The sequence below is a fragment of the Rhincodon typus genome, chromosome 15, assembly GCF_021869965.1.
Source record: "Rhincodon typus isolate 14 chromosome 15, sRhiTyp1.1, whole genome shotgun sequence".
Classification (NCBI taxonomy): Eukaryota; Metazoa; Chordata; class Chondrichthyes; order Orectolobiformes; family Rhincodontidae; genus Rhincodon; species Rhincodon typus.
In genome coordinates this window covers 40,552,722-40,568,458 of record NC_063346.1, presented here as the reverse complement: position 1 = coordinate 40,568,458, position 15,737 = coordinate 40,552,722, and the positions used below count along the sequence as shown (strand labels likewise).

General features: G+C 38.8%; 1 protein-coding gene across 4 annotated transcripts in view; it reads left to right on the top strand.

The window, feature by feature from the left end:
- The window catches only part of rpgrip1l (RPGRIP1 like), a 177,721-nt gene that overhangs the window by 42,805 nt on the left and 119,179 nt on the right, over positions 1–15,737 (top strand). For 2 of the 4 annotated variants that reach the window (XM_048605887.1, XM_048605888.1), the window contains 2 exons: positions 626–699; positions 12,512–12,651. In XM_048605887.1, the coding sequence (XP_048461844.1) occupies positions 626–699; positions 12,512–12,651 (214 nt within the window). Of the gene's footprint in view, positions 1–625; positions 700–12,511; positions 12,652–13,701; positions 14,528–15,737 lie in introns of those variants that run through there. The other 2 variants (XM_048605889.1, XM_048605890.1) reach the window with 2 other exon arrangements.

Here is a 15,737-nt window from a genome sequence, read left to right as displayed (position 1 = left end):
GAATAATACTCTACTATTCAGAAGATAATGGGCATTATATGTAATAATGAATATTGAAACATATGTTAGAGTGAAATTCACTCTTTGGATTCAAGCAATATACTGAACCACAGGAATTGAAATAGTGATTCGTAACCATAATCCAAACCTAGGTATGAAGCACACCTTATAATTCCCATTTCATATGATACTTGATGAGTCAGAATATGGTACATGACATGGTTCCTTTAGTCACTTTGGTGTGCTATCTTGAAAGGGCATTGACTTATTCTATTGTGCCCAATGCAGAATCACTTCGTTGTCATTTCTAGTTTTAATATAACTGTTCCAGAAACAGTAGGGAAAATATATTTTAAAAATGTGTTACACATGTTTACTACAATTTCCAAGTTACTGGAAGTGACTTCATTGGAGATCTATCATGAACTAATATCACTGAAGATACATCCTGCTACAAAACTATAATTGTACAGTTCTACAAATGGAGTCTTACTTACATGAAGCTTTAAATGAGGGAATTTTAATATACACCAATAATAAATAAATACACAGAATTTATTTCATTTTTGTTTTCTAGGTAGTGTTGTGCTGCTTTGTAATTTGAAACTTTTTTTTATTTGATTAGCTACAAGAGAGAGTCAGTGATTTACAAAGGGAAAGAGATCTTTTGAAGGAAAATTATGACAAATTATACAACAGGTACCACTATACAATTTCAGTTTTCTTTTATATGATTTATCTTATTTTTATGAACATGGTTTGTGATCTTTTAATCAGATTCTCATGGAGTCCATTGGTTCCCCAGTACATTCATGACAGGAGGAAACCTTTGCAGATGCTGGAAAGCTGCGATAAAAACAGAACATGCTGAAAATAATCAGGATGTTTGTCAAAAGAGAAGCAGAGTTAGTGGGCTGGACTTTCATGTAAAAGGCAGGGAGCAGTAATTAGGAAATTTCTTGCCTTGCGGCAGTGACATCAGAGAAAAACTTCATTTAAATGCATCATCTTCATTCTGAGGTGAGGGATCACATGCTGGTGTTGGTGCCAAAGATCCCAGAAATAGATCATGGCAGCTACAAGGGGTACCAAGGCTGAGGTAACTGGTTAAAATACCCGCATCAAATCTCTAGGAAGTCATTGCAGCTGTTTGTTCAATATTGGGCCCTGAGGCCTTCATGCCTCAAATGTCTTCACCCCCATCCACACTACATATACGAACACTTTAATTCAGGCTGTAATAAAGCTAAAGTGATGGGACTTGGGTTTATATCAATTAACATCTACTGAAACTTTGAACCGATTTTCTTTATCACTCTCAAAGATGCAGGCAGGCACTTTTGTAAAATGTTAAAGGAAAGGGCATTTAAATAACTCTAACTTGTGGTTCTACACACTTTTTATAAGCATTTGTATCCCTGCCATAAAGTCATGGAATATGCACTGCAGTTTCACACCTTTCCTTAATTGAAACTTGGATCTTTTTTAACCTGTGCACTAAGTCTGATAACCCAACTCAGTTCTGGTTACCCTTGTGTGCTTCTTGACCAGTGGTAACAGCAGATTGTGCTTTTTGGATATCTATTCCTTTTAAAAACTCCATATAAGTGCTCCTGTTGTTCTGCTTTGCTCAATTCTGGGTGTGGTGTGCCGTTCCTTCGCAACAGACCACAACAAGAAGACACAACACGGCAAGACACACAAGTCACCCTACTGTACATCAGAGACATATCAAAAATGACCACAAGACTACGCAGTTATCAGGTAGCCAACAAGTCAACAACCATCCTGCGACAGCTACTGGCGAACATAAAGGATCCCACACCCACAACCAATAAAACTAATATAATATACAAAACCCCACACAAGGACTGTGAGAAACATTACATAGGCCAAACCGGAAGAAAATTGACAATAAGGATACACTAACACCAACTAGCCACCAAGAGACATGACCAATTAGCACTGGTCTCAATATACACCGACAAGGACACGAATTCGACTGGGACAACACATCCTTAATAGCACAAGCCAAACACAAACATGCCAGGGGATTCCTCGAGGCCTGGCATTCCAACTGGAACTCCATCAACAAACACATTGAACTGGACCCGATATACAAACCACTGAGAAATAGAACCGGAAGTGGTGCCAACCATCTTAGCAAACCGAGACATACAAATATCAAGCGGGACAGAACACCAACGCTTCACTGGAGGCATACTGACGATGTTGCCTAGCAAGGTGATGAAATGTCTGCAATCAAACACACTGGCTCAGTGAGCAAGTCTACAACCTCATCCACAACCCGAGCCAGAAATCTTCTCAAAAGCTTTAATGCTCACTTTTCACCATCAGCTTTGTGAGAGACTATCATTGCATTTGCTACAAGAATGAAGGCAGAGACGTTAGCCATCCTTTGTGCCACGAAGCCTGTCTGAGTGATAGCTACCCTGTCCATAATGCCTGTACCAACATGAAACTTCTTCATGATTGAATGAGAGAACGTCAGATGTTGTGAAGTATTCCATCAGTTTGTAACCTTAACTGTTTGTAAAACCACAGGAAAAGCATAAAAAGATCAACTGCTAAACTGTATTTGAAGTTAAGAATGCTGGTCTCTGCAGCATCAAAAGATTTACAGTCAGTGAAAGATGTCTTTATGTTACTCAGCTCTATTGATTAAGGTTCACAAAGAAGTCCTGTCTGTGTTTCTTTGGCTGAAGCTGCTTTGATGTAGGATGCTGTTCCTTCGAAAGAAGGAACATTTTCTTCTGTGCAATGCTGCCGCTCTCTCAAATTTATAACATCAATCACATAGTCTTGTTATGTCCTACATTTGTCTGGAGTAAAGACTCCAGAGGGTTAATGGCATCCTCTGTCTATACTGTTCTGCAGTCATCCCCTAGACATGACTTGCACGGAAACCTAATGGGAGTAAACATCCTATGACTTTCGTTGGCCACAATGAAAGGCGTTGCATTGCAAATATGCTGAACATCATAACGGTGATCTGACTGCCATGTTTAAACAGTGTATAGTGCCATTGTTCCTCTCAACTCCATGGCATTCCGTGGAAGGCAAGCACTGTAGGTCTCCCGTATCTTCACCACACCGTGAGGGCATTCGAAGCTGGAAACTCCCCATGAGGAGGTTGTACTACATCCACTAGAGGTCATTTCAGGTCCTGGGCTTTGAGATGCATGTGTTCTTCATTCATTCATGTGAATACTTTGAGTGCAGCAGCCATAGAGACGACCACAGCTTCTGTGTCTTCATCCATTGTGATTCCAATGAGCCTATACAGGCAATATCGGAAAGAAAGTAGCTCCTCCGTAACGTGAACACTTATCAGTCACAGCACACACAAATAACATTTAGAGTCGTAGAGTCATAGAAACGTATAGCATAGAAGCAGACCCTTCAGTCCAACTTATCCATGCCGACCAGATATCCTAATTTAATATAGTCCCATTTGCCAGCATTTGGCCCATATTCCTCTAAACTCTTCCTATTCATATACCCATCCAGAATCCTTTTAAATGTTGTCATTGTACCAGCCTCTGCAACCTCCTCTGGCAGCTCATTCCATATTCGCACCATCCTCTGCATGAAAGGTCCCTTGTAAATATTTCCCTTCTCACCTTAAACCTTTGCCCTCTAGTTATTGAATCCCCTACCCCAGGAAAAAGACCTTGGCTCTTCACCCTATCTATGCCCCTCACGATTTTATAAATTGCCATAAGGTCACCCCTCAGCTCCCAATGCTCCAGGGAAAATAGCCCCAGCCTATTCAGCCTCCCCCTATAGCTCAAACCCTCCCGCCTGGCAACATCCTTGTAAATCTTTGCTGAGCCCTTTCAAGTTTCACAGCATCTTTCCTCTAGCAGAGAGACCAGAATTGAATGCAGTCTTCCAAAAGTGGCCTATCCAATGTCCTGTACAGCCGCAACATGACTTCCTGACTCCTATACTCAATGCACTAAGGTAGCATCAAATGAGGCATTCAAAAGGGTATTAAATGAATATTCAAATCAAAAAATATGTTGGGTTATGGGGTAAAGGCATGATGCTCACTTGGACAGCTGGTGCAGTCACAATGGTTCGAATGGCCTTATTCTGTGAACCCTAGTTAGATCGTAGTTAGAGTAACTGATGCAAATCTATGGTCTAGTTAGACCACATAGTGGTCTGAATAGTAATATCAACCCAGACTGATACCAGAACATAGAGACTTTACTTGATTAATTTTATTGTCATATGTACCAAAATACAGTGAAAAGCTTTGTTCCCGAGCAGTACAGGCAGATCACAGCAAGCAAAGGATGTACAGATCAAAAAGACTTAAAGGCATGCAGCTTACATTGCAGGTTGCGTTATTTGAGGCTAGAGTCCATTACATAGTCTGATAATGGCCGGCAAGAAGCTATTCCTGAACCTGCTTGTGCATGTGTTCAGACTTCTGTATCTTCTGCCTGACGGTTGTAGGAAGTTTCTACCGGGGTGCAATGAGTCTTTGATGATTTTGGCTGCATCTCCACAGCAGAGAGCCGTGTAAATAGAGTCCATGGATGGAAGGTTGGCTTCCGTGATGGTCTGGGCTGTGCACGCAACCTTCAGTAGTTTCTTACAGTTCTGGGCAAAGCAGTTGCCGTACCAGGCCGTTGTATACACAGACTGTATGATTTCAATAGTGCATTTGTAGAAATTGGTGAGGGACCTTATGGACATGCCAAATTTCCTGAGCCACCTGAGGAAGAAGAGCCGTTGTTGTGCCTTCTTGACTGTCGCATCTACATGGGAAGTCCAGGATAGGTCGTCGGTTATCATCCGAGGAACTTGATGCTATTTACCCTCTCCACCTCAGTTCGGTCGATGTAGATGGGGGTGTGTTCTCCACCCTTCTTTCTGAAATCGATGATCAATTCCTTAGTTTTGCCGAGATTGAGAGAGGTTGTTTTCATTGCACCACGTCACCAAGCCCTCTATCTCTCTTTTGTATTTTGACTCGTCATTGTTAGATATCCATCCCACTATGGTGGTGTCATCAGCAAACTTGTAGATGGCGTTTGTTCAGAATTTGGCAACACAGCTGTAGGTGTACAGGGAGTACAGTAGGGGATTGAGGACACATCCCTGGGGGACTCCAGTGTTGAGTGTTATTGTGGAGGAGGTGCAGTTACCTATTCTCATTGATTGCGGCCTATAGGTCAGAAAGCTGAGGAAGTAATTGCAGAAGACCGAGCCCAGTTACCAGAAAGATTAACAGACTATCAGTATTTTCACCAGGAAGGGAAATACTGATTAAACAACGTCCTCAAAACATTGTGAAATAAAAACCGAAAGAACTGCGGATGCTGTAAATCAGGAACAAAAACAAAGTTGCTGGAAAAGCCCAGCAGGTCTGGCAACATCTGTGAAGGAAAAAGCAGAGTTAACGTTTCGCGTCCGGTGACCTTTCCTCAGAACTGATGGTGGCTGGGAAAACGTCGGATGGGGTAGAGAGTAAACGATAGGATAGGGCCCAAAGAAAAAGAAAGGTACTTGACCTGCTTTAGATGTATGCTGCTCAAGCTATTTGACGCACATAAAGGAGGCAATTGTACATGTGGTAGTAATAATGTACACTTCTCTCCCCACCTGAAGCTCCACAGTTCTCAAGAAAGGCAAAATTTAATACGTGACAATGGCATCAATATTTTCTAGTCCAAGGTGTGAAGTGAACAGCTCCTGCACCTTGTGCGGGCTATTGAACATTGGAAAATAATTTTGACTTTTGAAACTAGGTTAAGTCTTTGCCTCTTGCCTAACAGCAAGCTAAGAACCTTGAAATACACCCTTCTGCAATTCGTGCGATGACTGACTGTTGCTGCACTCAGCAGCGGAATTTCAATGCATGTTGTCAGTATGCTCCAAAGCGTAGTATTGAAATGGAGAACTGTATTCTATGTGAGTTGGAGATATGCTGACGAGATTGCTGCAGAACTTCATGGATGAAGAATGCAGACAGTCATTGCTTATGGAGCGTACTCTGAGATTTTAGTGAATCCCAGGTGGAGCCTGGAGTAAGCAAGCAATGATCTTGAGCTACCAGATACCTCTTCAGACTTGCATATTAGTAACTGTTGCTGTCTAGTTCCTCTTGGCTGCATGGGAGACTATATGAGATACAAATAAAAAATGAGATATTAATGCATATAGGGTAGCCCTCTCACCACTCACTAGCAGGATTTTCATCTTTATGTTAAAACTTTGACTGGAAACCAGATTTTTTGTTAATGTCATAGAGTTGTACAGCATGGAAACAGACCCTTTGATCCAACTTATCCATGCCAACTAGATAAATTAATTCAGATCCATTTGCCAGCATTTGGCCCATATCCCTCTAAACCCTTCCAATTCATATACCCATCCAGATGCCTTTTAAATGTTGTTATTGTACCAGCCTCCACCACTTCCTCTGGCATCTCGTTCCAAACACACACCACGCTCTGTGTGAAAAAGTTGCCCCTTAGGCCGCATCTCAATTTTCTGATCTTGCCATATTTTACTAACTGCCTCGCCATTTCCCACAAGCGCTCGGAAGACTCCATTCATGGTTTCAATTCCCTCAACTTCTAGTCATGATCTAATTGATTTGATCAAAATAATTAAAAGATCTGATAGATTTTTTGTTTCCACCCTATGTTCCCTGGTTATGGAAGATGGAACAAGGAATATGATCTTAAATTTAGAACTAAACCATTTAGTAGTGAAATCAAGAGGCATTTTTCACAAAGTGCAACATAAATCTGGAACATTCTGTTCAAATATCTTTAAATCTTGGGTCAATTGAAAATTTCAAATCTAAATTTTAAGTTTGTTTTTAAATTAGTCACTTGTGGGATGTGGACATAATTGGCTGGCCAGCATTTGTTGCCCATTCCTAATTGCCCTTGAGAAGGTGGTCATGAGTTGCCTACTTTAACTGCTGCAGTCAATGTGCTGTAGGTTGATCTGCAATGCCCTGAGGGAGAGAATTCCAGGATTTTGAAGAAGGAACAGCAATGTATTTCCAAGTCAGGATAATTAGTGGCTTGCAGGGACACTTACAGATGGTGGTGTTCCCACGTATCTGCTGCCCTTTTCCTTCTAAATGGAAGTGGTCATGGGTTTAGAAGGTGCTGTCTGAGGATCTTTGAATTTCTGCAGTGCATCTTGTAGATGTACACACTACTACTACTGAGCGTCGATGGTGGAGGGAGTGGGTGCTTGTGGATGTGGAGCCATTCAAGTAGGCCACTTTGTCCTGGATTGGGGCTGAGCTTCTTCAGTGATGTTGTGACTGCACCCATCCAGGCAAGTGGGGAATATTCCATCAGACTCCTGACTTGTGCCTTGTAGATGATGGACAGGCTCTGAAGAGTCTGAAGTTGAGTTACTCACCATAGTATTCCTAGCCTCTGACCTGTCTTGTAGCCACTATGTTTATATGTCGACTCCAGTTTAGTTTCAGGTCAATGATAACCCCAAGGATGTTGATAGTGGGGTATTCAGTGATGGTAGCATGATTGAATGTCAAGGGGTGGTCATTGTCTCTTATTGGAGATGGTCATTGCCTGGCATTTATGTAGTGCGAATGTAACTTGCCCAAATCTGGATATTGTCCAGATTTTGTTGCACTTGAACATGGATTGCTTCAGTATCTGAGGAGTTGCAAATGGTGCTGAACATTGAGCAATCATCAGTGAAAATCCTTATGATGGAGGGAAGGTCATTGATGAAGCAGCTGAAGACAGTTGAGCCTAAGACCAATCCTAAGGATCTCCTGCAGAGATGACCAACCTCCAAAAACCACAACCATCTTCCTATGTGCCAGGTATGACACCAACCAACAGACAGTTTGCCCCCAGGTACCCATTGATTCCAATTTTGCTCAGTTTCCTTGTTGCCACACTCAGTCAAATTCAGCCTTGGTGTCAAGGGCTCTCACTCTCATCTCATCTCTGGAATTCAGCTCTTTTGACCATGTTTGAAGCAAGGGTGTAATGCAGTCAAGAGCTGACTGGCCATGGCATGACTGACCATCACTGAAAGGGTTATTGCTGAGCTGGTCCTGCTTGATGGCACCGTTCATGACGTCCTCTGTCATTTTACTGATGATTGAGTGTAGACTGATGGGACACTAATTGGCTATGTTGGATTTGTACTGCTTTTTCTGTATAGGACACAGCTGGGTAATTTTTCACAGTGTTGAAAAGATGCCAGTGTTGTAATTGTACTGGAAGAGCTTCGCTAGGAAGCAATAAGTTCTGGAGCACAAGTCTTCAGTACTATTGCCAAAATATTATCATAACCTTTGTAGTATCCAATGCCTCCAACCATTTCTTGATATCACATGGAGTGAATTCACTTGGTTGAAGATTGGTGTCTGTGATGCTGGGGACCAATGGAAGAGACCGAGATGGATCATCCACTTGGCACTTCTGGCTGAAGATAGCTGCAATTGCTTCAGCATTATCTTTTGAACTGATGTGTTGGGATCTTCCATAAATGAGGATGGGGATATCTGTGGAGCCTCCTCCTCCTGTGAGTTGTTTAATTGTACACAAACATTCGCAACTGGGCGTGGCAGGACTGCAGAGCTTAGATCTGACCTGTTGGTTGTGGGATCGCTTAGCTCTGTCTATCACTTGCTACTTATGCCGTTTGACAGGCAAGTTGTCCTGTTTTGTAACTTCATCAGGTTGATACCTTACCTTACTTTTAGTTATGTCTGGTGCTGCTTGTGGTATGCACTCCTGCACTCTCCATTGAACCAGAGTTCATCCCCTGGCTTGATGACAGTGGTTGAGTGGGAGTTATGCCAGGCCATGAGGTTGAAGAATGTGCTAGAATACAATTTTGCTACTGTTGAGGCACTTTATGCATTCCCAGTCTCGAGTTGCTAGACCTGTTCAAAGTCTGTCGCATTTTGCCCGGTGATAGTGCCACGCAACACGATGAAAGGTATTCTCAATGTGAAGGCGGGACTTCGTCTCTACAACTGCTGCTCCCAAACTACTCTTGGTAGTGGATATTGAAATTCCCTATCCAGAGTATATTCTGTGCCTTTGCCACCCTCAGTGTTGCTTAACATGGAAGAGTACTGACTCATCAGCCATGGAGGATGGTACATGGTAATCAGCAGGAGGTTTCTTTGCCCATGTTTAACTTGAAGCCATGGCACTTCATGGGGACCGGATTCAATGTTAAGAACTCCGAGAGCAACTCCCTTCCAACTGCATATCACTATGCTGCCACATCTGCTGGGTCTGTGTTATTGGTGGGACAGGACATCTCTAGGGATGGTGGTATCTGGGACATTGTCTGTAGGGTATGGTTCCGTAATTGTGATTATGTTAGGCTTGACTAGCATTAAACTAGCGTAAAACTAACATTAGCAAAATTTTTCAAACATAAGAATAAAAATGAGTTTAATAAAAGATGAGGATGTGGAGTTGCAAGGTATGTATGTGCCTTATGACTGTATGGGCTATTCCTAATCTTGTGCCGTTTGTTTCCTGTTGATATCCTCCCAGTTTTTCCCCGAATGCTTTCGTCCAGTGACAATACTTTCTCTTCCAGAAATGAAGGTGATAAAGTTTATATTATGGAATTCCTCATAACTACCCTCCATAAAGCTTCATGATTACTGAGCAGGAGATGCACTGCGAGACTGACCATGAAGGTTTTTTACCTCAGTAATATCTGCTGGTCTAGGTACAAAAGGATAAAACCTGATATTAGACAAATTCAAATCAGAAGTAAAACTTGCATTTGAATGCACTAACACAAAACATGAAGCCACGGCCAAACACCAATAAAAATGTATAATTTTTGACCTCATGTAAATATTTTTATTCTTCTAAATGCATTTGAAAAGCTATCTTGCATGTTCTCAGTGAAAATTTTTGAGATAATGTTGAAAACTCTTGCTGCCTTTTATTGCATCCATTTTAGTACTAAATGTAAAGATTTCTACAGTTGAACTGTACACTGAAAGATTTTTATACACACAGGTTAATTTTGTTTTTTTTAAAAATCTGTTTTGTGGAAGTGTCAAAGCAACCTAAGCTCTTTTAGTTAAAAAGGCAATATACTTCTATTTTGAAACGGCAAATTCAATCTTCTGTGTATACCAAAATGATTTTGATTTCTCTGAACCACATATCACTTGAGTTTGTGAAACATCTCTTGTGTCTACAATGCAATCACACATCAGGGAAATGTCATTGTGTTTCTTTACATCGTGCATTACAAGGCACATAATTTGTGCTAGGTGATCTTTAGCAAACTGTTAATTCTTGAAGGAAAATGACAAATGTCTATCAAAATTCTGTGGTAATATTATGATCCCACCTGCTGGTATGGCTGGACAAGTCAGATCCCACACAGAAATCTAACATAATGGATTTTTTTTTTATTTAATGTAGTCATCTTTCACGGACAAATAAATACACAATACTGCAACTTAGGTTTTGACAATAAAAAAGAAGTTTATTAGGAAAAAGAAATTAGGCTAAAATAGAACAAACCAAGCTATTTACACATAACATATTTGAAAGATTTCAAAACACAAGGACAGACAACATCCGATCTATGCTAATACCATCACTTTACAGTACTCAACTAGAAGACAAAGAGTGAGCTTTTTTAATACATCTTTAGGTTTGACTTAACTGATTCTTTCAACTTTTTGAGAGCGATGTAATCTTTTCCTTAATTCTTCACACAACAGAGCTCAAACTTTCTTGCTTCAAATAAAGCATTCAGATTTTTAACTCAACACTTCTGGCCTTGAATTTTCAAACTAAAACCATCATACCAAGGTAACCAATTTTGTAACTGTTCTTGAAAGAAGAATTAATTCAGGAGAAACTGTGCTTACATCTCATCCTAGCCAAAACTTCTGTGAACTGCGTCCAAAAGCTTTCTAATCGTGGGATCTTCCTAAGCATAAAAATCATTTCTTAATTCTTTGAAGCCAAAAACAAGCTAATTCCTTTCAAGGTTTAATCTCTTTGATCATAAAACTGTCATAATGTAAACAAATTACTGTTATTACACCAGGAGTCTCAGCAACCTACATTCTGACACATACTGGTTTAAAATCATGACTCCAGAAAGACTGACAAGTTAACTATTAAAACCTCTTCAAATACGTAGACCAAAGCCCATATGGCACTTGTAGAAAATCTAAACTCCAAAATAAATAATAGTAATATACATAAATCATACATCTCATATCACAGATAACTACAGCTATAAAGTACAACACAGCAATAATTATCCAAACTGTAAAAGAGAAAACAATAATGGCACATCTTGTGAATTCCAATTTTGGTTAAAGGCTGAAGTTCACTGTAACTTAACATCATATAAATGTAATAGTTGCTCAAAAACCTTCTTTGCAAGTACATGTTTGAACTATGTACCTTTCTTGAATGAAGTACAGTATTTCTTTAACTTTAAAACAAAATAATTTACTTGCCTTTAGTCAGTTGAATTTAGTAACACAGTGAAAAGAGTTATCCATGAAATTTCACTTTTAGAAACTGACTTTTTTTGTGATGCTTAACATTGCATCTGTGTTTTTCGAAATTTTCTTTTGCTCTTTTTGTCAAACTGCAGTCAATGTGCAGCTCATAATTTAATTTTCAACGTTCTTAATTGGATTCCCTAAACTCGATTAAAAATTTTTCTCTTATTCAAGTTATCGACTGATGCAAGAGTATTTTACTAAGCTCTTCTTTTAATTAATCATTCTTAATGATTAAGGTAATTCCTTTGCAAAAATGTATGTGACTTGTACTTTTACTCTCTTTTGACTATTTCCAATTACCTATTTTACTCCTGTGTATAAGCATATTTTGCTTTATAATTGCAAGCTCTAAAGCAGCATCCTCTAAACTATACCGCTTCATTGTTCATAATGGCTGCGTTGTACACGCATAATAGTTGTTTTGTGGCTTACAACGTTTAAAATGTAACAACATTAGTGACTTGTGGTTTCATTTCCTTGCAACCAGGCATTTTTTTTTTAATAATGTATCCTATACAAATGCTAAAAAGAGATTAGGTGGGCATTTTAAGTCATTTAAATTGAGGGAATATTGGCATTTGTATGTGGAAAGCTTAGTTTTGTCCCTCCTCTGTTGCTTGATAATTTTGATCTCTGTATTCCCCTGGAGTACATCGATGAATTCCTTTCCTTGTCCCGCAGATCCAAGTGATGCCAGGTTTTTTCTGGCCATGGATCTCTAAATTAAGGCCAGTGCCTTTGCTCATCCCACAAACCCTTTCATGTGATTTAACCGCAGCCTGAGCAAGGCGCCTTGGTTTCAACAGCAGCAGACCGGCATATGTTTGCTTAATTCCTGAGACATGATGACAGCAGTCTCTGTGCCACTAAGGCTTTTTTGTTTTAATTATTATTCTCTGTGGAGGATTACTTCCAATAGTTCTTCACATGCCACATGTTTGGTTACAGTGCTTTTGACATGACCCACGAACAAGAGTGGAAGTTGAAGGAACAGCAGCTGAAACTACAGATTGCACAGCTCGAGACCGCACTAAAATCTGACCTGGCTGACAAAAATGACATCTTGGACAAAATAAAACTGGAAAGAGGTATCTTAGCTTGTAAAATAAATGAAGCCTACAAAATCTGCATTCATGAATACATACCACAATGGTGATTAAATTTCAGGGTTCTTTTGCTTACATCTGCTTGGCATCGTAAATAATTTCAATTGCAGCAGTAATGCAAATTATATGTGAGCGGGTGGTACATGATGGAATTATAGTCTGCAATCCATTATAAGAAGAAATTTTCACAAACTTAAAATTTCTACGACAACTAATAGATACCAATTTGAGTGGCTTAACCTTTTTTATCTGCCATCCATTTTTAAAGGTAATGAATAATTCAGAGTATGGCCCTACAGCCTCCCTGTGTAGGAGCAAAGTTAGGACCATGCAACAAATGCAATTGCACGGTGTTCCCAAGTCAACCAAAGACCCTGAGCACATCTACTAAATGGTAGACTATTTTGTAAAGTATTTTTGTATGGCTTATTATGATCATGCCTTTTCACTATGAGATTTGTGTGGATTTGACAAAGCAATAGTTAGGTACCATTTAGTATTATCGTCCTGCTCTTGCCCAATGGTATTTCAAGTAAGAATCTAAATGTAACTAAATTAACTCAGGATATCTGGATGAGTCTTTTCCTTGCTGTACAAATCTATGATTCTATTCTTCACCTGTGAGTATTGGGCAGGATGTGTCAGTTGTCTTAGCTGATGTTTGCATAAGTCATTCAGCAAATATGACAAATCACAACCGGGGACTCTCCTGACTTAATTTTCTGTTTATTTTGTAACTTACAAATTCATTCTGATTTTAATTACACACCATTTTAATTTCATCCCAGTTTCTAATTATCAGTACTTCACAACCCTTATGTAGAACCATTTCTTTATCAATAGTTAAGGAGCTTCAGATATTTGTGACAAAATTGGTTGATGGCAAATTTGCTGGTTTTAAACTGGAAATATTTTGAATTATGAAATGTGGTCCTGTGGTTTTAAAATGTATTACATATGTAATCTTTTGAATAATTGTAGCCAAATGCTTCAAAATTGTGTTTTTTTTTAAATGCATTCATCATTTCCCAGATATGCTTCTTACTAAATTGAAGATATTGGAGTGGATGAAAATCAATTGCAAACAGACAAACAGAGTGAATCTTAGTTGGTTTTTCAGCTTCCGAGATGGGCATCTGTTAGCACACAAGACAAAGTGCTGTCTTGTAACAAGGCAGGGGTCCATCCAGTGCCCTGGCCAAGAAATGGCGCAACTCATCATAGTTTAATGAAGTTTGAGTAATGAACAGGCATAAGTAGAGATTGTGGGTTTCTTCATAGGAACCAAGTACACCAAATGTAACAAACTAGAGATGCCAGACTGCTCCAAAAACCTATTAGATTTAATTACATTTACCGTGGCTCTTTATCCACAGTCATTGGAAAATTTATGTAGAATGTATCAAATTGGAAATTTCTTCATATCGTTCAGATTTTGTTTTGCTCTGTTTTGTGGGAAGGGCCACGCCAAAGTGTTGGGTTTAGAAGTCTTGACTTTTTTTCGAGAGTTTTCATGAACCATTGTGAGATGGAAATTATCCTTATCCTCAGCATAATTAATCTTTCATAATAATGAGCAATTGAATACAAAATATACAGTTTACATTTACATGACCTGTTGTGCATTGTAATGGGTTGCAGTAATGGCAAGTGTAGTCGTTCATAAGAGTACTAAAGATATATTGGTATGATTGCATTAATTTAAAATATTAATAGAAGCAACAGCAAAGAAACAGCTAGCAAAACTGTTTATTCTCACAACCATTATCTGTAATTATAGGTAATATTTTTCAACCATTTTTGTTATGTTTTCTTCTGACATGTACCCTTCTTTTTAACAATAAAGTTTGACTGTGTAGCTTGCTCGTCTGTTCTTGGAAAGTTTAATATAGATTAAGAAGAAACATAGATTTCTTTTATCTCTTGTTCGCATTCATTGTATTCATATTAGGGGCGGCATGGTAGCTCAGTGTTAGCACAGCTGCCTCACAGCACCAGGGACGCAGGTTTGATTCCATCCTCAGGCAACTATCTGTCTGTATGGAGTTTGCACATCTCCTTTTGAAATATGTTCTGGGAAAATATTAGATTAATTACTGGAATTTAGACTATGAAATTAAAAATGATTAACTTCTTGCAATTTAATTAGTACAGATGCTAAAGTGTACTAAAATAATATGCTGTAAAATTGAATAAAATAACAGTATCTTTTTATGTTGGAAAGTTGCCATCAAATCATATTTTGAAAGACATACATTATCTTTATCTTTGCACATATTTAGATGTATTTTGGCAATTGAAGCTGATGCGAAATGGTATTACCATCATGTTACATTGTAGGTTTTCAGAAAATATGTCACAATTCACCATAACTAAATTAGTTCTTTTTTAAAAAAAAAAGCTTGTATTTAAGAGACAAGAACCAAGCAAGAAAAAGTTTAGCATATCAGAGCACCAATAAGCATTAAAAACCAATCAAAATTGTTTCAAAAAGTACTGTCTTCCATACACAGTTTAAATTTGAGTGAAGGTTATTGTTCACAAAGTGTTTAAATTGGCATACATAGTGAAATATTTACAAGCTTCTCGTATTACTCAGAGTGTGTCTTCTTCAAGTGATCACTTTGGAGAATGCTGTGTTTTGCTTGCGTGTAACACTGGAAATAATACAATAATAGTAACACCAGCACCTTCTGAACAAAACTGAAAGCAAAAAGTGGTTTACAGGGCATGGCTATCAGGTTCAGAGGCTCAGAGAAACTATTTCACTTCTGAAAAGTACACAGTATACAATTCAGAAACTTAATCTAATAAGTAACATTAACCATGGTCTTTTTCCCCTCAAGTACTAAACATTTTCATGTAACATGTCCCAAAGAGGCAATTTCTTCATGATGGTCATTAATGCATGTTGTTTCAAAACGTTAGGATTTAAAAGTATAGACTAAAAAGGGTTAAGAAATGAGCATCTGTAAGATGTTAGAATTTTCCAGAATTACACTGTAAGCAAAATAATACCCTGCAGTTGTATCATGTTTTTAATTGTAGTGTCTCTACAGAACAATTAT